The sequence below is a fragment of the Uloborus diversus genome, chromosome 8, assembly GCF_026930045.1.
Source record: "Uloborus diversus isolate 005 chromosome 8, Udiv.v.3.1, whole genome shotgun sequence".
NCBI lineage: Eukaryota > Metazoa > Arthropoda > Arachnida > Araneae > Uloboridae > Uloborus > Uloborus diversus.
Window position 1 is genome coordinate 13,474,030 of NC_072738.1, and position 27,178 is coordinate 13,501,207.

Consider the following 27,178-nt stretch of genomic DNA (forward strand, 5'->3'; position numbering starts at 1 on the left):
TAAAGAGGCTGCCTTAAGTGCTGAACTAAATGCCCCCCGCCCATCCCATCCAAATATTTGTGCAAATAATATTATTCAATGGATAACAAAGATCAGTTTCACAGGTGATAAAGGAATTGTATCATTATTATAGTTAATTAACTAATTATCTTCACGAATTTAGCCAGCTGACAGCTAATTTGCCTTTTGGTGCTTCCCAGGGTTTAATTATGAGTGGTCCTCCCAAGGTCCTCTTTTTGATCCTAACTGGTCCTCTTTAGTCCCCTTTTTGATTTAAAATGGTCCTCTTTTACCCTTTTCTGAAGCTAAAATGTGTTGGGAGCCCTGCTTGTGTGAAATCCTTTCTCTCCAAGTAACTGTGTCTCTCTAATCATCAGGGTTTTTGCATTCCCCCTGAGCTGGAAGAAGAGGCACAGAAATCTGGTGCCACTAAGTTTGAAGATATCGAATCTGGAGGATTTGGAGAAGGGGAAGGAACCAAGGACGTCAGCGAAAACATCAAGACCGAGGACCAGCTTGAAGACGCTTTCAAAGAGGGTGAGGAAAAGGAGGAGAAAGAAGAGGAAGGGAAATCAGATATGAAGGTTTGTTTTTAGTACTAACATTAAATTTAAATTATTTGGGTTTGAATAGTAAAAAAAGATCCCAAAATGTTTTCAACTGAAATGTATGGATGTGCTGAGCTTCCTTCAGATAAACACTTTTTCTCTCTTTTGATTGAAGATCTGATTGTGTCAGAGGCTACAACACTAAATTTTTTAAGTTGAGGGGATGCTGTTTTTCCTAAGTATGTAGAGAGGATCAAAAGCTTTGGGAAAGATGAAAAATAGCAGTATTGTTTTACTATTTCAAACTTTTGTGTTGTCTGATGTCCTGAAAAGTTACAACTGATGTTGTAGTAGCCTGGGGCAAAGGTGAGTCAGAGGGGACATGATTCAGTTGTTTAAATTTATCAAAATGAAAGATGTTAACGGGTTAAATTTTTGCACGGAAAGCAGGCCGAGGGGTTATTGTTTTAAGCTAAGCTATTCAAATCTCAGGCTCACCTGGAAATTAAAAAAAATTACTTCTTTATTAGGGTCCTGGGCACTTGGAACAGCTTACCGGAAGAGGCGGTAATGAGCGAGGGGGTGGATAGCTTTTTAAAAGGGCCATTGATCTTCATTGGGGACTTATAAACTGACTAGGACCAGCCTAGCTGGGCCCAGAGCCTGTTGCTGGTCCTCACATGTGTATTTGTAGTTATCTTTGGTATGATTTTCTCTAAATTCTTCTCGATCACATGCTTTTACATCACTGCCTGAGTGACATCAGGCACTTGGTCCTCATGAGCTTTGATGAATCTTCTGTCCAGCAAGTATATATCAATTAATTTGAAATTGAGTACTATAAGCTTCCAAGCAGAACATTAGATCCTGTATTCCTGTATTTATTACAAAATTATTATTTTTTTTTCTCCTTGGCATTATGGCAGATTTTAGTGGTTATGTTTCACATTAAAAGTCATCAGCAACAAAGTTCCTTTAGTACTCTGAAAATAAAAGTTTTTTTGTTCAGCATTTTTTTTTTTTTTTTTTTTTTTTTTTTTTTATGTTACTAAGTCATTCTATTTATTTGCAGGAGGAAGAGAAAGGAATTGAAATGTCGGAAGATTTTAAGGGAAAAAGTTATGATCCAGAGAAGAATACTGATGAAGATTCTGGTCCCGAGGAGACTGAAGATATTGAAGAGGAAGATCTTGATAAGCAAATGGGTGATGTTGACAATGAATTTGAAGAAAAAATGGAAGAAAAGGTAAGCTCAGTTCACTTTTGCAGGTTGTGTTTTGTATCTTAAAAAAATGTGTGTTGCCTTATAGGTACAGTTGGTACCACATTTTAAAATTCAGTATTAAAAATTTGTTAAACATCAAATAATTTCTATATATATTTTCAATTTACTTACAAAACATTTTCATGTTATTTTATTCATTTCTTTTTCTCCATCATAGTACTGAAAATGTGATTCTAGCGGAATCGCTAGTCAAAACTAAAAGTATTGTTTTTATTTAATTTCCTGCGTGAAGAATCCTTAACAAAACCAAAAACTGATGAGATATTCTTGGATATGCTTAATGCTTTTGTTACTGCAAATCAAATCAGAAGTTTGCTGCTTACCTAGTTTAATGCAGACTGACATTTGTCTGGGGCTTTGGTTTTGGAGTCATTCCTTGATTTTCTTTTTTTTTTTTCAATAAAGCATTTTACTGTAATAACTTTGAAAATCAATGCATCAAAATTTTACTGGATTTGTTTTCTTTACATGATGTTTGTCCTTTGATCACCACAGGAATGCATTTAAGGAATATTAATGTAATTCATTTAAAAAGTTAAATCCAACTCAAGCACATTTTGCAAATCAAATATTTCATCTAACAAACCACCCCATATAGATTTAAGAATCTTTCAATTCCGCACTATCGGCTGTTGAAGCTTAATTTCAAAATAGAAATACAAAAGAGACAAGTAACAACAGGGTAACAAACTTGGCTGATTGGAACAATAAAATTCAAATGTATTTTTTTAAATTCTCATTTAATCAACAAATAACAACTTTCCATATTTAACAGTTTCTTTACAGTTTGGTTTAATTTTTTCAACTTACTAAAGTAGTTAAAAATAGGTTAGATGGATAACATTAGAATGGAAAAAATTTTCACACTAAAATGATATGTTGATGAAAAATTCTCTTTCCAAAGATTAGTAGTAAGAGAACAATCCTGCATTTCGCCCCTGTAAATTGTTGCGTCAGAACAACAGTAATCTAATCCCAGAAATAACATTAAGATATCCTACTGTTGCTCTGAGGCGACGATATGTGCGTTAAAACAGGGTTATTTTATTCCATCAGAAAAGGGATTTCATTCCTATTTCCAATCATTGTTTTACATCTCTGTTTTATTGTTTTTGTTGGTTATGCAGTAATGATTTCTTTCTCCAGAACTGGGGAGACGATTCAGAAGATGAAAACGAAGACATGAAAGAGACCGAAGAAACTGGCGGCGTTACTCAAGATCAACAGTCCGAAATGGCTGCCAAGGAGAGTGATCTTGCAAAAGATGATAGTAAAAATAAAAAGGAAAAGACGGAGGAAGAATTGGGTGCAAATATGGATGATCAAGAGTGTGCCACTGCTCCGGATCCAATGATAAATCAACCCCCTCCTAAGGTAAAGCTGCTTCTAGTGTCTACAAGCAGTCAAGTAGTAATCTTTTCTAATGTCCATATTAATCTGAGTTTGAGTAGCTTAAGACAATGACTTCTTGTTCTACCTCTCTTGCAAAATTTAGCCCATTAACCCGTTCGGGACGAACGACGCGTCTTTGCGTCAGCGCTAGGTGGTTCTTCAGAGACAAAAAACGCATCCGTGCGTTACGGTAAGTAGTAAGCAGCCGGCCTAACGACGCTTATCTGCGGTTTGGATTTGGAACGAAATGTTTACTATTAGATGGCGTTACTTATCCATGTTCCGTTCAAATGATTGCTCTCCTGCAATAGTATTTCTCTCTCTGACGTCAGAATGGGGTCTGTCAAGTGTCTGTTATTTTTTGGATTTCCTGAACGAAAATATAAACATGTGCTCGCAAGTGAGAAGGGAAATGTATACTCATTTTGAAGTGGCTCTTTCTAGTTTCGGTTCCATTTATAATGAGATTGGAGGGGAGATATTCTAGCAAGGGATTTTACTATTATGTTCATTTGGTAGCCGTGGTGAACACGTTATCTTTCCAAGGAGGAAATATCTTAATTTATGACTGATCCATCTATGGATCTTTTGGGTCACATTGAAACAACTATAAATTGCTTTTGATGGAGTTCTTCATACAGTAGTTACTTTCGAAAATTGTACGCTGAAAAAGAAGGCAAAGAACTTAGACGGAGATGTGTAATTTGCTCAAAGCAGAATTAAAGACGTAACACTACGTATGAGTGTAAAATGCTCAATGCGCATTTATCTGTGCTTTGAAATTTTTCTTGCGGCTTTAAAATATTAATTGTTACAATATTCTTCAAGTATTTCATGATATTAAACGCAAATATTTTTCCTGTTTTGTTGAAAATATATTGTTTAATTTTGGTACTTTTAGTTATTGTAAAAAACAATATATTTAGCATTTTCATTGTTAAATATCAATTATTTCATCCAAATTTTTTTTATGATTGAAATTTTGATATATTTTATCATATATTAAAAAATGGTTTCATTTCTGCTTAAAGTATACATTTTATCCATTATTATGTATGCGTACTTTTCGAAATTGCGTATTAGGCTTAGCGGGAGAAATTGCCCCGGCCTGTGCGCACAGTCCGCGTGTAACAGCTGCCGTCCCGAGGGAGCGCTATCTTCTACGAACTGCCGTCCCAAACGGGTTAATATCCTTTATTTTGATAAATTTAAACAGCTGAATCATGCCTCTTGCAGTGAAATCCCATTACAACAAGTACCAATACAAACAAAATATATGTTTTAACGAAATAAATTTTAGGTCCAGATTTAATTTCCATTACAACGAAATTCCTGTTACAACGAACAAAATTTAGGTTCCCTTCAAGTTTGTTGTACCAGGATTTCACTGTATCTCCTTTGTTGGAGACTTTGTACGTATTAAGTATTTTAAGTCTGGTACTGTAATCTGAACCTGAAAGTCCCTTAACTAACTTAGTAACCCTCCTCTGAACCCTTTCTAAAAATAGAAATATCTTTCATGAGATAAGGAGACGAAAACTGAACAGCATACTCCAAATGAGGTACCAAATTTTATCTCTTACCAAATTTCTGTATTGAGGCAAAAGATTCTTCCTAGAATAGTTCAAAATAGATCTGTTGAGGAACCCAAGCATTCTGTTGGCTTTGTTTCTTGATGTGCTGCACTGTTGACTAAACTTGAAGTCCTGATTTATTAAGATACCCATATCAATAATGTTTCAGCTTCACTTCTGACTGAACCCTGTAAATAATAACTTGAATGCTTATTTCCTTGACCTAAATGTAGCGCTTAACATTTCCCTACGTTAACTGTCATACCCCACTTTCTGCAATTCCTGCAACTTTGATATCATGAGCAAAACAATTGATGTAACCAGAAACATTTTCATGAATATAATTCGTAAAAATAATAAACAAAAAGGGCCTTGAACTGGTATTTTTATGAGTAATATTTATTTGAAATACAGCAACTCCCAGTAATTCAAAGTCTCATGGTATGTGCTAAAACCTTTGAATTGTTAGTAATTTGAATCATGGAAAGTTCCTGCAGTCTTCTTAAGAGTTTGAAGACCCAATGAAAGTTAGAGATGAATCTGGAAAGTTGACTGAATTTCTAGTAATGGTAGTTTGGATTCTGTGTTAAACAAGGACGATTTCAAAATATTTTAACCCTTAATGCAGACATATTTGATACCAACAGTTAAATGATTGTTGCATATCAAAATGTTCACTGATTTTTATTAATACAAATGTTACTTAGGATGCTGATGTTCATGATTTGCCAGAAGAAATGGAGATTGTTGATGATGATGGTGATTACAATGAAGATGGTGATGAAAACCCAGAAGAAATGGACGAATCTGTGGAAAATGAAGATAATGTTTCAGATGATGATGATGATGGTAAATATGTTACTACAGTAGAACCTCTCAAGGAGGGACACTAAGGGGATGCTACACTTTGTCCCTTAAATATAGGTGTCCCTTCTTCGGAGATATTTAAGTTGATGCTTGCAGTATATTAACTTGGTATGATTTTTAACAAACATAAATTTTCAACATTTAAGCTATCCAAATTTCTAAATTTATTATTTTTTTTATATAAATATAATTAAAGCTTTGTCAAAAATTTGGTAGTTGCAAAGTTTTGTTGCATTCAGAAATTTTTTTGAAGTGTCACATGAATTTTCTTGATTTCATGTTCGCAGTTTTAGAGTATTCTATACGAATTTTGTCGTGAGCCATGCGCTGTACGTCGGCACTCGGCTTCTTTACTAATAATAAAGCTGAAAGTCCCTCTGTCTGCCAGGATCTCTGTGACGCACATAGCTCCCAGACCGTTCGGCCGATTTTCATGAAATTTGGCACGAAGTTAGTTTGTAGCATGGGGATGTGCACCTCAAAATGATTTTTCGAAAATTCGATGTGGTTCTTTTTCTATTCCAATTTTAAGAACAAAATTCTCATAAGATGGACGAGTAAATTACAAAATTATCATTACGTGGAACCGTAACATGGGCACAAGCCAATTGGCGAGAAAATTCACCATACATTATTTGTAAATATACAGGCAAACCAAAAGACCTTTTAAGTTTCTATTACGGGCAAAGCCGTGCGGGTACCACTAGTACTTAATAAGTTGCTGAGAAGGAAAAACATACAGGTAAATTTCAGCATGGAATTTGCACTGCATATTTGCATTGTAAATTAAGCTGTTTTCTTATTTTTTATGAAGTTACCTGGATTTTGATAGATACCTTGAATACAAAAGTCAATCTAGACAATAGTCGTTCATTGTTTCACTGTTCATTTGAGCATTTTAAAATGAATTTAATGATTGTATTTTTTCTTGAAAGGTTCAAAAGAAGACTCGGATGTTGAAATAGAAGAACCTGAAATGAATGGAAAAGAAATGAGTGAGATAGAAGAAATTGAAATGAATGATAATGGAAAGAAAGGTGAAACACAGAGCGTGGAGGAAGATAATGAAGAGGGAGAAGATGAAAATGAAAAAGAAAATGGTGGTATGATATTTTATTTCTTTTACACCCTGATAGTACTCTTGAGTATTTTTTAGCAGTCATTTAAAGTTAAAGAACCTGTTTTTATCCCAAGAATACCAGCCTATTTCAATTTTAATTCCTGTAAAGTTGCAACATTATTTTTTCTTTTGAGAGAATTATTCTAATAATTTTAAGAAATTGTGTTGAAGTATTTATGTATGTCTTCTTTGTGACATTTAGTGTCAGAAATTTAAAACATTTTTTGTATTCACTATTTAAAATGGGTGAGTGTTTTTTAAAAAAATTCGAATTTTACTAACGTAAATGGTCGCAGTAAAAATAAGTGATTTTAAATTAAATGTTTGGTTAAATTACAAATAGGCAGTTGTGGCAAGTCATTAAGTTTGAATACAAAGTGTTGAAAAAAAAAATTCTGCTTCAATTATATTTTTCTTGCATGGTGTATCTTTAACAGAAAAGGGGGATATTCATCCAGTGGGACAGTGCAACAAAAAACAATATTCTTTTGCTCATTTAAGGCACTATTATTGCCAAGATAATTTATAGATTTTTTCTATATTCTCTTCAACTAAAATAGTTGTCATGTTCAATCCTTGCTTAACTTTTACATGTGTTTTTTACACCCCATTATTGTTTTTTAGCAATAGTTTTAATGCATGTGTTATTAATTTATTTTTATGCTATTGCTTACCCTGGCGTCTTTTTTTACTTATTTTATGGATTATCTGCTGAATTCGCTTATCCACGGTTACCATTATCATTTTTAGCTATTGTTTAAATCTTTTCAAGTGTTGTAAATTTTTTAAATCTGTTGCATACACTAGCAATGTTTTTCACCACTTTTGTGGATTATTTGCGGAATTCGCTTATCTGCAGTTACCGTGCCACCTTTGAGAATAGTTGTGAATTTACTGTAGTTAAATCCTAATTGTGCATCTTGTTTGCTTCCTCAGATGACATGCTCCCAACTCAAGGTCCAGATTCAAAAGAAAAGTCCTTACCTGCACCAGAAGAAGTTGAACATGGCTCAAAGGGAGCAGTCGATCAGAATGACAGGGTACAGAATGGATCAACAGATGCTCAGGACTCCAAAGAACAGCATAGAGAAGGGCAAGCTGAAGCTCAAAATGCCGAAGGTAGGCACAAAATAAAATAAATACAAATGTGGTGACCAGCAGTAGGCTTTAGGACCAGCCAGCTAGGCTGGTCCTAGTCAATTTATTAGTCCTCAATGAAGATCAGTGGCCCTTTTAAAGCTATCCACTCCCTTGCTCATTACCACCTCTTTTGGTAAACTGTTCCAAGTGCCCACAACCCTGCTAAAGTAGTAGTTTTTCCTAATTTTCAGGTTAGCCTGAGATTTGTATAGCTTAAAACAATGACCCCTCGTCCTGCTTTCCGTGAAAAAATTTAATCCATTAACATCTTTCATATTGATAAATTTAAACAACTGAATCATGTCCCCTCTGACTCTCCTTTGCTCCAGGCTAAACATATTAAACCTATTAAGTCTGGTATCATAATCTAAACCTTAAAGTTCCCTTACTAGTCTTGTTACCTTTCTTCAAACCCTTTCCAATACAGAAATATCTTTCTTCAGATACGGCAACCAAAACTGAACAGCATACTCTAAATGAGGTCTTACTCAACTCCTATATAAAGACTATGAGATTTTTTTTTCTTTTTTTAATTTCTTTCAAAGTTTGAATCTGGGATTTCAGAATCATATGTATTATTTTTCAAAGGTGTTTTTGTGGAAATGCTATAACTTCCTTAATACTTTATTAAAATTAATAAGATGTCATTTGTCCCCCTGGTGAAAGTAAACAAAGTTTACTTTTTGCCTGTTTTCAAAAAAAAAGTTCATAAAAAAAATTGTTTTTTGTTAAATTCTCAGGTCCTGCTTGCATTTTTAAAAGGGAGAGCTGGACAGCTCAGTCGGGGGAGCATTCAACTTTTCCACTGAATGATCCAGAATTTGAGTCCCTGTTTGGTGGTCTACCTTTTCAGCATTTAGTATAACACCAAAGGCATCAAAATTTATGTGCTTTTTTAAATCAAGGACACACTTATTTTTACAAATGGTGTTTTTACATGATATTCTTTCAGCATGATCAAGGACATATTTAAAAAATAGCTGAAGAACCCTACCCCCAAACATAACTTTAAATAGAGATTTTATTATTTTTCAGCACAAATTTGAACGAAAATTTCTTATAAAATCATGGAAGTTTCTTATAATATTTTGCTTGAGACCCTCCTGAACCTGATTTTGGTTCACAAATTACTTAAATCCAAAGCTTCAGAAGTAGCTTGAAATTTGTTGATAATGTTAATGTCTTTACATATACCAAAAGAGGAGTGTTAGCCTTTTGATAGAATAGAGATACTGAACTTAGTAATTTATCTCAAATATGTTTTGTGTGCATAATTTAAGAGTTTTTTTTTTTTTTTTGTCTGCTAGATGCTGGACATGAAGGCAGAAAATCTTCTTCCATGACATCCAATCGAGATATCGAGGGACGTCAGCGCCCCAAACTGAAGCCTCCTTCAGAAAATAGAATCCTTGCTGAGGATTCCAATCCAGAGAGCATGAAACAAAGACCTGTTCGCAACCAACGGAATCTTGAAGAACATTCCAAATCTGATCCTGACGGGATGGTGGAAATTTATGAGCATGTTTCTCGTGAAGAAGATGGTTCCCACAAAGCAGTTGACACGGCAACAGAACAGCAAGCAGCCAAACGACCACCACGACAGCAGTCCCATTACTCTGACGATGAGGAGGTTATTGAAATTCTATCATCTGATGAGGAAGAAGAACCTCCAAAAGCTACAGGTGACGTAGTTTGCCGAAATCCCAAGGATAAGGCTGGTAAAAGAGGTAAGCATCTTTTTCTTTTGTGCAGATATATTTTTATAACTTTAAAAGACTGAAAACAGCTATTAGGGATATCAGAATAATTTTGTTTTTTCAAACAAATTTTAACAAGTTGGGACTTTTAATCAACAATGTATTTATCCTTGTTATCAACAACCTTTTTGCATGCAAATTTTTGCATTGAAGCTTTATGGGACTATCTTGGAATTCTGGGGTTTTTTGGGGCAGAGGCGTAGCTAGACCCGACTTTCGGGGGAGGGGGTTACTTCTTTTATTATATATATATATATATATATATATATACGTGTGTGTGTAAACTTTTTTTAGTATTAAAAAAATAATAATAAGAGGGAGGAGAATTTACATACTTTGGAATGGGGTGCCCCAAGTTCGATACTTGTGTCAAACAAAACAAAAGCAAAGTTTTTTTTTTATTTATTTTTTTAATGTTTTGGAAAATTTAACTTTTTTTTCTTTTTCCTTCATTTAATTTCAAGTGAAACTTTTCTAGCAACGGGTCTTGTCAAACCAGTCTATGCAAATCAGGGGGAAAATCAAATATCTGATGAGCGTGATCCATATTCATTTCAGTGTGACTGCTTAATTTAGAGGCTAACACACATCTACAAAAGCTGGCATCCCTGAAAGCTAATAGATGCATCCATTTCCGCCTGTAAACTTGATGCTTGACTTTCAATCTCATCGGTAGTCAGACTATTTTTACTAACTTGGTTCGCACTAAAAGCATGAAACGAAATAAAAAAAGACTTCTTGATTATAGCCTGCAAAAAATGAAATGGCTTTTCATATCGTTATATTTATATGTTGCTTTTTATATGTATTTACATTTATGCTAATTCTAAAGCAGTTAATAAAATTTGAATTAAAAAAAAGGGAAGAAATATAGGCGGGGTAGAAAGTTATTTACGCAAAGCTGCATACCATCTGTTCTCCTCTCAAGTTTTTATTTTTTATTTTATTAGCTGCTTTAGAATTTACATAAATATCTATTTGAGAGAGCAACAGCAATTTTCGAGTGTTATAAACAGAAGTCTTGTTTATTTTCTACTTTTTAATGCGAACCAAGCTAACAGAAATAGTACAGAACAGTCTAGATTCATTTCGTTTTTAAACATTTTATTCCTGTAATGCTATGCAGTTTTTCTTTTTAATTGAAATAAAATTTCCTTCAGAAGGGTTTGATGGGATTAATGCTGCTTCAGCAGACTGTACTTCGTTTTCTTCAGACGACGTTAACTTTCTCTTTTTAGAGCAACCATTTTCATCATTCATTTTTTTCTTTGGGTTTTAAAAAGCTTTTTTATCGGTTTTGCTCGCTTCATTATACAACAACTTTCACTTAGAATATACTATTCTAAATAGTTCAGACTGCACGTTTTTAAAAGAATACGCAGTAAATACTGGCTGACATTTTCGACAAATCAATGTGATTGCGGTGGATACTTTGGTTTGACTATGACAGCACAACGCCAACAAAAACCTTATGTCTCGAATTCCGGGTATGCTATCATTTTCAGATTCAAAGCCCAATGATCTTTAAAGCAGCAAGCAAAAGCATTTTCTCCAACTCGAAACAGAAAGGGCTGAGGGGGCAAAAAAGGGAGAAATGCATTCCACAAATAGGTTTTCTAGGAAGATTAACAAAAGCACAGTCGTTTCGAGCACTTTCTTGGAAGAAGAGTAAAGAGAGGAAATTCACAGGTTGAGTATTAGTTGCATTATGGATGAGTATTTCAAGTTCATGGTTAAAGGTCATTCAAGTTAAAAGCCATTTTGCTCTGTTATCTGGTTTAGTACTGTTCTTTGGTCGCTCTCTTTCTTAAAATTATGAGTCCTTATAGAAAACCGATTTGATAGGAGTGAAAAGAAAGTTTTAAGATTTTTTCAAGTAAAGAAAAAAGGAAAATCCTAGAATATTGGCCAGGTTAGATTTGCAGCAATTGCTAACCTTAAGAGGATAAATAATTAATCAAAAAAAAAGAAAAAAATCAGGTACCAAAAAGCAATAAAAGACTTTCTTGAAAAAGATATGCTTACAGTTTCTTTTACTGTCAAAATGATTCCTTAAACTGGCAATAAAGCACTTAATAATGTTATAATAGAATAAAGACATAACAAAACTAATACAAAGGAATTTTGATCAAGAGCCCATATTGTCTTTAGTATCGACGCCCTCGTATCTTAAAACCTCTTTATCTCGATTTTATTTTTTCCTGTGAAATTTGAAATGTACCGATTCAACTGTATATGTAATATTCCCACTGCGCGGCTCATAAAAGTAAACGTATTTAACAATTTGCAGCATCTATGACAAAGAAAGGCTGCATATACGTGGATTTAACAAATCAATCTCATTTCTAAAGTGAAGTCTGTAATTTCACTCACTTATCAAAAAAATGTCGCAGCAAAAAGAGGAGTGGGGCGTCTCTACGCTTGAGGGTCACTCATGGAGCTGATTTTCAATAGCACTAGGGGGGGGGGAGCGAAGTGAATTTTTGACCATTGTTATTCAGAAAAAAAGTCGTTTTGATTTTTTTTTCTTTTTCTTCTCTTTTTTTCTCTTCTCTTTTTTTTCTCTTCTTTTTTTTCTTTTTTCTTTCTTTCTCTCTCTCTCTCTCTCTTTCTCCTTTTTTTGAGACAAACATTTCGGGGGGGGGGGTTGTCCCCAAACCCCCTCCCCCTTAGCTACGCCCCTGTTTTGGGGCCTGAATCCGAGAAATCCTGTTACAAGAAATTTTAGAATAATTTTTTTCCTGGACTTATTACCCGACATCCCAAATAATCATTAGTAGTAAAGACAAAAATTTTTCAATAAGATGTTGTGAAATGAATTAATTATGTTCAGTAAGTTACCACTCTATAGCCAATTAATTATGGTTATTATTCTCCACAAGCTATCCGGAATGTTTCTTTTTTTGAGAAAAATTTAACTGAAAGTTCAAATGACAGTAAAACACTTGGTAGAGTCCATTCTGCTCTCCCAATTTTTCAGTCTCATAGCAAATTTGCAATGAAGCTAATACATAAGTTCATACATAATACTTTGTAATTAACAGTGAAATAGGGTCATATGAAAAATTAGAAAGCTGCATTATGTTTGATTTTGAAAAAATAATCACCAAATGTTGTAAACATAAGTAATGTCATAGGCTGAATTTAAAATGTTTTTTACTTACTTTATAAATTTTTCAATATGAATTTGTGTTCAGAGATTCGCTCACATCTTTGCGTTGCATCCAATAGCTGTTGTGGTAACTTAGCTGTGAAATTCCTGCCTAAAATTCTGCATTTTTCACCTTTGATAGGTAATGCTGACGAAACAGACGAGGTTATGGAAGTTGACGAAGATGACTGCCCCATCATTGTCACGCACCACATCGCTCGTGGACCGGATTCGACGATCCACACGCGTTTTGACCTGTGGGCATCTCGGTCGGCCAATGAAACTGAGCACTGGCGGGATCCACGAGAGATGGATTTGGCAAGTGGAGGAAGAGAGCTTTCCGCATCCTCAGATGAAGTGTGGCATCAGATGGAGGGACGACTGGCTTACTTACAACAAGAGCTGTTTGAGCAGTTGCGGCTTGTGCTCGAGCCGACGAAAATGTCCAAATTCAAAGGCGATTACCGCACCGGGAAGCGTCTGAACATGCGCAAGGTAAGTCTTTTATTAGGATGAGGAAAGTGTTGATGATTAAAAATTACTGTGATTGTTAGAAAACACTGAATAGGGTATTTTGTTGAATACTGAATGTTTGATAAAAAGTTTTAAACCCTTATTTTAAATTTTAGGCCAATTTAAAGTAGAAAATAATCTGTTATGTTTTTTCAATGTGGATTTCAAATGTTGGTTCAGCAGTTTATTTATTGCTTGAATATGGAAACTAAATAACCAGGGTTCGTACGCTCCGAGAATTCGGGGAAAACCGGGAATTGTCAGGGAAAATGACACTGTCAAAAATGTCAGGGAGATTTCAAATTTTGTCCTCCAAAAAAATCTTTTTCCCAAGGAATTAAGTACCATGTGGTCTAGTCTTCGTTTTTATTGTGATTTCACGAAAAAAATTGTAAATTTTTTATCTAAACCGACTGGCACTTAAAAACTGCAATCGAAAAATGAACGTTTTTTTCACAACGAAAAATGCGCCAAAAGAGCGAAGATTTTCTTGCATGGAGTCAGTGAGGGGAACGCATTTCTTTCTACTGCCTAAAGTTATAGATGGGTTGCCACAATATTCTATTCGGTTCAGGGTTCGTACGCTTCCGGAAAACTTAAAATTATCATTTAAAATGACATAGTCAAAAATGTCAGGGAATTTTCCAAATGTGTCCCCAAAATTTTTCTTTCCCCAATTTTTCCCCAGGGAATTTGGTTTTATGAGATCTAATCTTCATTTTTATCGATGTATTTAAAAAAAATTGTAACAATTTTATAGCAATGAAAAAAGTGGCGACCCAAAAAATCTTCAGCAGCCGCCATTTTTGGCTCTCAGTAGTTCCCAAGGGAAAAAAAAATCAGGTGAACAGCAATTATGCACAAACTCAAAAGGAGAGAAGACAATTTACTGCTTCGGAAGCACAACCTGTAGATGGGAGGGTCGATCGGGGAAAATCGTTTTTATTTTTATTTTTTATTTTTTTTTTTGATCGAAAATCATTTCAGCTACGTGTGAAACGTAGTCGCCATCTTTGGTCATTCACAAGATGGAAGTAGATACGACCCTAAAATGCCTAAGTTTCTAAAAACAAAGCAGAATTGGATGTTTTCTTTAATTGAAAACTGATGAAAATAACAAAAAATGGTCCACAAATTGTTTTTCTATAGTTATTTAAAATAATTTTCTTGAGAAATGAAAAATTTTGTTCTTAAAACTTAATCTTATCCTCACTGCCTCGGACGCAAATGTGATAAAAACTTTTCAATGAATTGTAGTTTCATGAAGATTTATTATTTTTTAATTGTCTTCATGCGACAAATTAAAAAAGCTATTTCTTATTTTTGGGCATAGCCGCCATATTTGGTCATTCCCAAGATGGAAGTACACAAGACTTTTTAAGTGCCTAAGTTCCTGAAAACGGCATTGGATGTTAATTGCAATGCAAACGAAAACAACACAAATTGTGCCTTTTTTTTCCGGATAATTTGTAATCATTTTCTGGAAAAATGCAAAATTTAATCTTCATAACATTTTTTGTTTTAATTGATTTAGACTCTTATGTGCTAAATACTGACTATTTTGCTTTTATTGTAGCTTTTTAAGGATTATTAATTATTTATTACTACTTTTATACTACAAATCCAAAAATCTACTTATTATTTTAAATTTTTCACTTTGTCGCCATATTTGATCGTTTGCACAATGGAAGTAGACTTAAACTTCCAGAAACAGAATTGGATGTTTATATCAATGAGTAACATTGAAAATAACATTAAATGTGCAAAAAGTTATGAATTTTTGAAAATTAACTATTACTTTCTGGAAAAGAAAATTTGAAATTTTAATGTAAGCGTCCTTTAATATGTGAAAAAAAAAAAAAAAAAGATTATTGGCATTGGCCTATGATCGGCGGATGTTGATTTTTGTTACTATGCATTACATGGTATGCCGATTGATGCAACAAGTTAACCATATTTATACTGAAATTTAGCTTTGCATTTTGCTCAATATGTTTTGTGTAACCTACTTATAAGAAAATAAAAAGTATTGTAAACCAAAAGCGGATGCTAAAAGGTTGCTGCAGGACTACAGCAAAACGCAATAATATTACGGGTGACATCAAAGAAACGCTAAAATAAGTTGAAAGTACTCTGTTTTCAACAAATAGTAAACAAATTAAAACAATTTTGAACAAAATGTTTAAAGAAAACTTAAAATTTTGACAGAGAAAACAAAGGAAAAAAATCCTTTTTTTTTAAATCTAAGGGGAGAAGTTTCAGTTCTTCTGCATTGCTACTTTAAACAATTTTAATTATTTTGAAAATATTACTATTTAAACTTAAATTTTGAATGAAGCGAGTAACCTGGAATTTTCTAAAAAACAACCTGGAAAACCTGGAAAAGTCAGGGAACTTTTTTTAACCAAAAGTGTATGAATGTGAATGAGTGTAATGATAACTCACCCAAAGCAGAAACATTGACTTTAGTTGTGTAAAGCAAGGGCTAAAATTCAAGACTGGGTGGCGGCACTCCCATTGAAATTCTTCAAAACAACTCTTTGAAAGTAGTCTACGCGAAAAACTCATTTTGGTGGAAATTTCCTTTTACTTTTTTATTTTTAAGTTATTCTTAAAACTGCTGATATTATTAAAAACACTTTTATACTTATACCCTATATTTTCCATTTTATTTTGTTCCCTTAAAAATTGAATTTATACATGATTGGTGTTTTGAAAGTTTATTAAGTTTTGAAACATTTGCAAATTTAGTGAAATAAAAGTGAGCAATTGTTTAAGCATTAAGATGCAGTTTAGGACAGATTGTGCCATTGAGTGTAATGATTTACAACTTGACAACATACAAAAGGCTGCAAGCTGTTCCCCTCCCCCCCCCCCCCAAAAAAAAAGTGTGATACCTATGCCCTCCAAATTTCTCTTTTAAGGTGGTCTTGCCTCCATTCAAAAATTTGAATTCTTCCCTGCAAAGCAGCTCAATATGGTATGATAGTTGTTTGATAACTTCCACAGATAAACTCGAAATCATTCTGTTATCAACATATGGTTAAATAAACACTTTGGATCATACTTTATTGCAGAATGGGAAGAAAGCATATTTCTTTTTAAATTGTTTCTTTGAATTTGTAATTGGAAAACTATTTTAAATTCTTTTGTGATTGTCAAAGTCAAAATTTATTTATTTGTTTGATTATTTTTTTATAAAGGCTAAATATCACTTAAATGTTAGTAATTTTGCTTATTCATTTTCTTGCTCATAAGAAATTGATTAGTAGTTATTTCAATTGAGTTTCTTACCGTCTCTTCCAGATCATTCCGTACATTGCCAGCCAGTATCGCAAAGACAAGATTTGGCTGAGGCGCACCAAACCCAGCAAGCGAGAGTACCTGATCATGCTAGCCCTGGACGATTCTTCCAGCATGAAAGCCAACCAGTGCGGGCAGTTGTGCTATGAGTCTGTGGCACTCCTCTCACAGGCCCTCACCCTCTTGGAGGCAGGAGATCTGTGCATGATCAGTTATGGCGAGACTGTGAAGCAGCTCCTCTCTTTCAGCGAGCAGTACTCCCCGAGTGTGGGTGCAAGAATCTTATCCGGCATGTCTTTCCAACAGGAAAAGACCAACTTGGTCGAGATGCTCAACTGGGCCACAGAGCTGATGGCTCAGGCGAGGGCCGGAAATCACTCCCTGATGTCCCGAGAGACTGCTCAGCTCTTGATCATTCTCTCTGATGGACAAGGCGTCAACAATTACGGCGATGTGGTGCAGAAAGCCATCAGAAGAGCTCGAGACAACAACATCTTCATCATTTACGTTATTTTCGATAATCCCGAGAGCAAGGTAAGTCTGAGGTCATGACACAATCAAGCATTTTGAAAGTTGTAGAAATATAAACAATGATGTTAACAAAGCTAAAATGAGGTGATGAAAAGCAAATGGATGTAAGTGCCAAATTTAAAACTTTGGAAATAACCAGTATAAGTTGTAGGCGAACTTCTCCTCTGTTTTGAGGCAAGAGATGGTACTAGTAGCTCTGGTCAAGGCTGCTATACAGCATGATTTTTAAAAAGTTTCAATGAAAGCCTACGGAGTATCTAAGCTTTAAAGTGTTTTGCTCATAACTTTGAAGCGTCCACTTACAACTCTTTGCTTCTTGCTGCCTCAAATTTGCAAAAAAAAAAAAAAAAAGATGCAAACCTGTGCTACAAGAAACCCTTATTTCACTGCAAGAAAGATGTGAGCTGATGGATGAAAAGAAACGGGACTTGCCCCAAAACTTAATTTTTTGGCAAATGTCTTTTAACTTGGGAGAACTCGTGGTACTTTTCATCACACGAACGCTCGCGGGGGGCTCCGTAGGCCCGGAGTGGTTATTTCAGTAAATTAAGTTTGCAAAATAGAAAAAAAAATCTGTTTTCAACACTGAATTATAAATTGATAAATAGCCTCTAAAATAGGTTTTAAAAAGTAAGGTTTAAGAAAGTTTTATGATACATGAATCTGAATCTTCTTCTGAGCATTACTGATGATCGCTTTACTCTTCTGTGTCAACTTCTTCTTCATCATCTTCATTAAGGGAGTTCTCATCAGTTGAAACCTCAACCAACAAGGTCTGCAACCTCTTCATTTCATCTTTGTAGCTTAAATAGCGATGCATTTTACAACCTCTTCCTTTACATTCACAATCTAAAATGAAAAGCGTGAGCTCTCGCTCCAGGCCTCTGAGGCCCGAACCGGAATTTTTTGGGGAAAAGGGGGAATGTACATTCCTGAAAAGCATGTGGTCAGTATGTAGGTCACCTCGAACGCAGCTACTGTGGACCTCATTCATTTCCGTTGAAGGGGTGATTTTTGGCAGCGTAGTTTTGTAATGAACGGGCCTGAGAGGCCCGATGCGAGTTCTCCCAGGAAAATCAATATCATAATTTTCATTTATGATTGTATTTATTATGAGTTAATACTTAAAAGTTATTTTTTGTATGTTCCAGAAATCAATTCTAGATGTGCAGAGAATAATTAGTTGCGATCCATATCAAGTAAGCTGAACTTTTTTTATCCAATTATTTTTATTTGTAAAGAAATTCAGTAATAGTTATGTAGCAAACATGATATTTGGTTGTTTCATTATATTCATACGAAAAATATTTTATAGAAACTTAAAATTCACTTGAACACCAATAAATGAGTTTTTGTTCTTGGGGTTTATGAACTGATATTCCCGTGGTGTCATGCATAAGGTTTCAGTCAGAGATGCAAAAAACAATCCGTATTAAACATGGGTTATAAACCCAGAAAATAATAACTCTTAAAATATGTTTTTTTTATTAAATGTCTAGAAAATGTGTTAGAAGTATTAATTTGCCCTCACCGTAAGCCAGTTATTTATTATATAAGTCTGTGTGTGTCCCCTGTTTATTCATTTATTTACTTTTTTTAAATAAAAATGACAATTTAAGTGATTTAATTAATATGCATCTATATATTATGCTGTCAAACTGGATTATCCCAGAATTCACAAGAAAGCGGGGGAAATTGAGATAAGTTCCTACTGTATAGTAATAAAAAGTAAAATAGTTGAAATACACTATATGACCAAAAGTATTGGGACACTTACAAAAATTCACACTTTTAAGGATTTCTCAAGAAATAAGAGAACAAATGGCTTTGTAACTTTTGTCATATAAAAGGTATGCTCTAGCTGTTTTTTTCCAATAAAAGTTGTATCATCCTTGCGTTTCGGGGTCAGTTACAAATTGAGGAAAACAAAAATGTTTTGTCATCATTATTCATCGTAAATAGCTGTAAATTACAGAAATTAAATTTTTAATTAAGTTTTCCTTCAAAGCTTACCATACTTTCAGGAAACTTGACAGCATACAAGAGAAGCATAATACTAAAATTTGACATTAAAATGTTGAAAATTTGATAACATATGGACATTTAAAGCAATTAATTTTTCACTGTGCATGCGCGAAAGATAGCAATTTATAACTTTCATAATCTAAAACCCATCTGGACTCCTCAGCTCATAAAAAAATTCCAGTTCAATATCTTAAAAATTCAGAAAGTTATCAGCGATCTAATGAGCTGGATTTGAATAATTCTTGGATAGACGAGGGATCTTGAGCGCTAGCTCTCCCTTCGTTGTAAAACAAATCACTTCAATATCTGCATCAGTTGCTAGGAAGTCGCTTCCCAGGAAGCTTCGACCACGTTAACACTAAAGATGACTGCCACAGATGTCGTCGAAATTTGCTTCTTTGTGCTTCCTTTGGTATTGTATTTACTTAAACTAAAATGATATGACAGATGAAGTTAGCTTTTACATGTGTTGGAAATGAATTCTTGCTTTTATTTTTCTTTGAATAACTCTTTTCCTTCATTTGCAGGCTGAGCCCTATATGGATTCCTTTCCTTTCCCATTTTATATCATCCTGAGGAACATTTCAGATTTGCCCAAAGTGTTGGGGGAAGCTCTTCGTCAGTGGTTCGAACTTGTTACATCTGTGGAACGTTAAATCTCATTTGGCTCACTCATTGGAGTATTTCTATTGATTTCACTGTTTTTACCTAATTCATTATATCATTGTTTACATATTACGTTCCTATTTGTAAATTTTATTGGAATAAAATTAAAATCATTGTTTTTCGCTGTGTTGTTACCTTATCACTTATAATTATTTCCTTATGAAAAACATAACTATCCTTGAAGCCTGCTATCAACAGCTTTTGCGTTCTAGCTTAGTTATTAGTGTGCAAGAATTACTAAGTTCCTCAAGAGAATAATTATTTCCACTATTTAATATTAATTGAATAATAATAATCTTTATTATTATTTTATTGAGAAGCTGCACTTTACAAAAACAAAAAAAACTTGGGAAAATATGAACATTCAGACAATTAATGTTAATATGTTTTGGTATTCTTAATGTTAATATGTTTCAGTATTCTCACAGGCCCTTCATTTTCCCCCGGGGGAGGATTTAAAAGGTGTATACTCAATGCATATTATTTCAAACAACAAAAAACATGCCCGCATGTCTGAAAATATTGATTCCTCAAAACCAAGAGGTTTTAATTGCTCCCCCCCCCCCCCCCAATGACAGCCTGCTTAGACACCCTGGATATTTCAGGAGTCTTCTTTCAGGGTGTCCTCGGGACCCTCTTGCCGCAGCTTGCCACCACATAAGACGGAAGTGTGGCAGGAAAATATTACTTTCCACAAGAACAATCACATTGTCAAAGAATCACTCAAAATTGCAAATGTGATGACCACCTCTGCTCAGCTAAGCTGGTAAGTCAATTTTTAGTTCCCAGTGAAGATCAACAACCCAAAACGATTTACCCCCCCCCCCCCCCCTAGCTCATTACAGCCTCTTTCGGTCAGCTGTTCCGAGTGCCAACAAGCCACAACCCTACTGTGGTAGCAATTTTTCTAATTTCCAAGTTAGCCCGAGATTTGAATAGCTTAAAACAACGGCCCCCTTGTCCTGCTTTCCGTGCAAAAATTTTATCCACTAACATCTTTCATTTTGCTAAATTTAAGCAAATGAATCATGTCCCTTCTGATGCTCCTTTGCTCCAGGCTAGACATATTTGGTCTTTTATCCGGTATCATAATCTAAAGCTAAAAGTCCCCTTACCAGGCTATTTTTTGCAATGTAAAAATTTAAAACATAAAAAAAGCCATAAATTTGCTTCCATAGGTGTCTTACAAGGGGCCTCCTTTTTTTTTCTAAGCAAAAGCTAGCTTATCATTCAACAAGACTCAACTCTAAAAAATACAGGATGTCCAAAAAATCCATGACACATTTTTAAAATTAATAGAAAAGCAACAAATTGTATGTATATGCGATTTTCATTAAAATACTTCACAGGATCACATCAGGAAAAAATAAGTAGCTTGTTTCTTCATCCTAATGTGAAAGAACATCATTGAAAAAACCTATTTAGATAGGAAAAAATGTTCTTTCTAATGGTACTCAGTGATGTTCCTATCAATTTTTCTGAGGGTATACTCCCAGTAATTCCTTATGCACAATATGAGTATGCGATCATATACATAATATGAAATTTTTTGCAGCTTGAGGGCATACGCTATGTGTCTAAAAAATGTTTGAGAGTATATGGAATATACCCTAGGTATGGGAACACCACTGATGGTACTAACGAAAAGATTTAAGATGACAAACTTCAGCTATAATCATTGAATCATGTGAAGAACTTTGATGCCCACTTTGGGTGACAAAAACAGCATCTGTTACAAAATCAATATTTACGCTCTGCAACTGTAACTCATACAGGAAGTACAAGCTTTTGCATTATTTTTGTTCAGAATTTATGACATCGTAAAATCTAGGCAAAAATTTCCCTAATCGCTTTTTCACTAGTTTACATTTGTGGCAGTGAGAAGCAAAAGGGATGTAAGTTGACATTTTAAAGTTTTGTGAAAAACAAGTTTGAAATTCAGATCCTATGCAGGCTTTCATTGAAATTATTTTCTAAATCCAGCTGTATAGCAGCACCTACCAGGGATACTACTTATATCTCTTGCCCCAAAACAGAGGAGAGTTCTTCTGCCATTTGTACTAATTATCTCCAATTTTAATTTTAGCACTTAACATTCCTTTGCTTCTCACTGCCTCATATGTACTGCACAAAAACTAATGGACTCAAACTCACAAAAATACTAGAACGTATTAACGGTAAAAAAATACTTAAAGCCAGGCCCGGATCTGTGTGTCCGCCCACATCCTTAAAGGGCCCAACTGTTCAAGAAATTGCAAAAAAAAGACAATGTTACAAATATACGCTGCTGGCCTCTGGGGAGGGGCTCAAAATTAATAGATCCGTGCCTGCTTGAAACTACAAAATTTCAATCTCCCAGTGTGATAAAATTTTCTGTAACCTTAGCTTAAGCATGGCAATTCGTTTCACAAAGCTAATAACCCCATTTTGGGGCTGTTTTTTACATTTTTAGGGTTTGGATTCTGGAAGCTGAAAATTTAGGTTAGTTACAAAAGCGTCTCTTCACCTTTATAAATTTTATCCAATTCGAAACTAGTCGGGTGGTGACGATTTATAAAATCATGTTATTTGTATTATAAAACAAAGGTCTCAGTTGTTATTTTCGAGATCTATCTCCTCCCACCCGAATCTCAAAAAATCCTTTTTTGGCAGTAGAAAAGGGCTAAAACCAACTGCAGTAGAATCTCCATGAGGGACACTAGGCGACCTTTGAATAGAGGTGTCCCTTGTTTGGAGGTATATGAGTTGATGTATGCAGCGTATTTACTTTGTATGATTTTATAGCCAAAACAGTGGCGTAGCAAGAAACTCCTCCAACTTAAAAATAGCCAACTCTGATACTTAGAAATATAAAAAGAAGCAGTTATAATTTGATTTTTAACTTTACATTTGCGGTCATACATTTGATTGATGGTGAAAAAAAAGTATTTTAAACAGAAGGGAGGGGTTCAAACTGGTCATCACCCCGTTTCCTACGCCACTGAACAAAAACATAAACTATTAACATTTAAGATTAAAATGTTTTAAACGTAAAAAATTTAGAATTATTTAAATTTCAAAACCTATTCTTTTAATTTTAAAATTTATCCAAACATTTGCCAATGTAAAGCTATGTAACATATACAGAAATTATACTGAAGAAAAATAGTACATGAATATGATGTCGTGTAATTTAGAATGTGAAATTAGTTATAGTTAGGGAACATGTTTAAGGCTCTTCTATACCGTCCATCTTGGTTTTCGACGCTAATGCTTTCTCTACGGGAAAATCTGCTACCTATACAAAGCATAACACGAGAAATTACTGGAATATTTTCATGCGGTTTGTTTTAAACGATGGCTATGACTTAGAACTAGAGATGCTCTTTTTTATTTTTTCTGTAGTTATTTTGAAATTTTTTTAATAACATTTTAAAACTTTAAACGACTATTTTCACACGTTTGAAAAATGATATGGAAAAACGGAAAAAGGAGCGCAAGAGATTGAACATTTCTCTTTAAAAACATATTTTGAGTTTGTTTCTGAGACAATTTGTTCTATTGATATTCTCCACGGAGTAAAGCCTTATTTTCGAAAAATTGAGAAAAACTGCGAAAAACACGCCTTCCACCAGACCACACCCATTTCCCCCCCACACCCCACTTTGAGGGACCACTTTCTCTTCTCCCCCAGGGTCTTTGGCTGCTTCTCCGCTTTTCCCCTCTGCCTCGCCACAGGCCTCGCCAGGCAATAAACTGGATCCCTACTAATGACCATTCATTCTTTGTCGTTTTTTGTATCTATGTGACTCGACGGTGACATCCGTTCTAAAAAGAAAACGCATTTTTTTTTTCTTTTTTCGAGTTCCTCGATAAGTTTTTGAAATTATTTAGGTGATATATTTTTCAATGCTGTTTTAATATAAGTACACCGTTTGAGTGTAGAAGTTATTTTGTTTAAAGAATCTGTGTAAATTACTGCATCTTATAATGGGAAAAAATGTGAGTCTTCTCGTTTGAAGATTCATATACATATTTCAAGAATTGTCATTGCTTGAACTTTTGTCTTAATCATTTGCGCATAACCAAGATCAAAGAGCTCTACTCAGGTCCGCGCCAAGCCTGATCAACGCCGTTGTGCAAATGTCTTTTGAGCGCCTTTATGCAGTGGCGTTCGGCGAAAATATAGTTAACAGCTGGATTGACGTTTTGTAGACCAATATGACGTAGAAAAAAATACGTTTGTCATTTAATTGATTTTGAAAAAAATGTGTATTTAATTTTGGATTACAGTGCACGTGTGTGATTACAGTTTCACTTCATATCTCGAACTTATTTCGAGTTCAGTAGCTCCTCTGATATGCTAATGCGTTTAGGAAAAAGAAAATATTTTAAATATTAACAATTCTAAAATACGGAAGGCATTGAATATGATATCTAAAACAAATACATTGTCCAAAGCTCTTTTTCTGACACACAAATAGTTTAAAAAAAAGGAGGGGGAGAGGAATCGAGTAATTATGGTCAAGTCGTTACTTTTTGGAACTAAAAAGTTAGTCAAAATTGTAGTCTACAATATACAAATATTACGCACAAGTAAAATATATGCAAATACACTTACCATAATTTTTATGTATGATAAAATGAAATAGTCGAATTTCCGCGAGCAATAATTTAAAATCAAAAAGAGACATATTGCACAAATTATAGTACAACATATTCTCCTCAAGATCCAAAATGAAGAATAGAAAATTTCTCGCGCCTCATATGTTCAGCTTCGTGTACTATTAACCCTAAACAGCATTCACGCCTCCACACGAAGAAGAAAAATGCTGATGTATGAATTAACTAGCATCACGTGATTTCAGTGTAAAAGATTGCACTCTTGAAAAGCATGTTTAGACACACAACATGGCAATAATTTTTCATTTTAGATAGGCAGCGAGAGGATTGCTTGTTTCAGTGAGCAGTGTAATTTCTCCGCCACCATAGGATATATAATCAGGGCCTGATGAACTCACGGTCTGGTAGGTCCATGGACCTGGGCACCACAATTTTAGGAGCACCAAAATGGGGGTAAATTTCTTTATTTCTTCCCGTTTTTGAAAACTTCCACACAAAAAAATTGCAGATATTCCTGTGAGAGGGGGCACCAAATTTTGCCAGGGCCTGGGCATCACTTTGGGCTGAGAGGGCCCTGTTGGATACTGGATATAATGAAAAGTTCTTTTTTTTCCTTCTTTGGTTGGAGAGATTCCCCCCATTTGGAACATTTTTGATTGGTAGTGAAAGGCGCCGTTTTGACTCTGGCGCCGTAGTGCGCCTCACGACCTCGCACATAAGGACGGCGCGACCATGGATCTACTCTCTTAATTCACAATGGTTTTTTCGAACTCTTTAATGTTTCATTTTAGATAAAGGTTTTTCTTTTTATTTTTTTTTTATTTACAATATCAATTTATCAGTCATTATAATTGTGTGAAAAAAAAGGAAAGAAGGAGACTGCGAACAAGAAAGTTCACTATGGTAATACTCTCATCAGCCAGTATTTATCTTTTTCCCAGATAATTGTTTTTTTAAATTTTCATATTATTTTGTGTTCCTCCTATACTCAAAATGGAAAGGGATCACATTTGATTAATCCAATATATATATATGTATATATATATATATATATATATATATAAATACACAATTTCATGCATTTTTTCCTCCCCTGTGACTTTAGAGCCACAGGTGAAAGTATTTTTTCGAAGAATCAGCAAAGTCAGCACCTCGTATCAAAATGCTTCTCCTTTAAAGATTGTACATATTTCAATAATTATCATTACTTTTATTTTCGTCTTGATCATTTGCGCAGGCTCACAATCAAAGAACTCTATTCACAATTTACAATGCATTTTCCGAACTCTTTTGATGTTACATCAAGTCGATTTTTGCAAAGCGAATTTGTCTATCTTCGCAACTGCGTGAAAAAGAAATAAGACTGCGAACAAGGAAAGTTGAGTGTAGTGATACAGCCATCAGCAAGTAATTTAGTACCTCACAACCTTTTTTCTACGATCAATGTTTTTGAAATTTTCATATTATTTTGTTTTCCTCCAATACTCAAGGTGGAACAGGATCATATTTGATTCAATCAATTTCATGTATAAAATGATGCTTTTCGGCCAGATAGCTATTTAAAACCTCAAGTGGAAGTATTTTTTCAAAGAATCAACAAAGCAATGACGCCTGCAGCACTTCATATCAAAATAATTCTCGCTAGTACAAGAAGTATCATCAGTTGAACTTTCGTCTTGATCATTTGCGCATGCTCACAATCAAAGAACTCTATTCACAATTTACAATGCATTTTCCAAACTCTTTTCAGGTTACATAAAGTTTATTTTTGCAATGCGAATTTGTCAATCATCGTGACTGCATGAAAAAGAAATGAGACTGCGAACATGAAAGCTCAGTACGGTGATACTGTCATCAGCAAGTATGATTTAGTACATCAACAGGGGCGGATCCAGAAATTTTTGTAAGGGGGGTCAAGTTTCAATGGATATCGTTATTATTCCTACGTAAAAAAGTAGCAGTTAATCAGGGTTGCCCATCATTCCATGCAGGAGAGCGTACCGCCTCATATGCTACGAAGCACTCCCCTCCCCCCCCCAAGTCAAAACCCATTCAAATTACCTCCCCTCCCCCTAAATTTTCAATGCCACAGCCTGAGCCATGGATCATATTCCCTCAAACTTTCATCAAAAGTCACATTTCTTTCGGCAGATATGCTGGTCGTGTCACCGTAAGCTTTAGTTATATGAGATAACATCTATAAATAGTAATAAAAAGCACCCATAACACGCACAACATGTGGTTTGAGGGGGAGGAGAACTGGGGAAAAAGTTAAGCTCATTAGAGAAATTTGCGCTTTTGAAAATGAACAAAGAAATCAAAATAGCAATGCCTCAGTAAACAAATCCAGTCAATTCTTTGAATTATGACGCGCTAAAAAGAACTACCTTACAGAACCGAGCAAAAAAAAAATGTTGACATTGATTCCATGTACTATTTTTTCGGATGTAAAGAATTGAAGTTTAATAATAATCATAATGACATTCTTCTCACAGGGGGTCGGCTGACCCTTTGACCCTCCCCTGAATCCGCCCTTGTACCTCACAACCTTTTTTCTCCGATCATTTTTTTTTTTTAATTTTCATATTATTTTGTTTGCCTCCAACACTCAACATGGAACAGGATCATATTCGGTTCCTTCAATTTTATGAATAAATTGGTGCTTTTTTTTTCCGCCCAAATGGCTCTTTAAAACCCCAGTTGA

General features: G+C 34.5%; 2 protein-coding genes across 2 annotated transcripts in view; one reads left to right on the plus strand and one right to left on the minus strand.

Moving 5' to 3' along the window:
* LOC129227701 (midasin-like) overlaps positions 1-27,178 on the minus strand; it is a 285,381-nt gene that overhangs the window by 160,071 nt on the left and 98,132 nt on the right. The gene's annotated exons all lie outside the window — the stretch shown is intronic.
* On the plus strand, positions 1,636-19,930 carry LOC129227702 (midasin-like). The gene is made up of 10 exons (XM_054862303.1): positions 1,636-1,794; positions 2,980-3,207; positions 5,507-5,648; positions 6,602-6,769; positions 7,723-7,905; positions 9,234-9,653; positions 12,977-13,329; positions 16,654-17,184; positions 18,333-18,380; positions 19,734-19,930. The coding sequence occupies exons 1-10, from the start codon at positions 1,642-1,644 to the stop codon at positions 19,860-19,862; spliced, it is 2,355 nt and encodes a 784-aa protein (XP_054718278.1). The 5' UTR covers positions 1,636-1,641; the 3' UTR covers positions 19,863-19,930.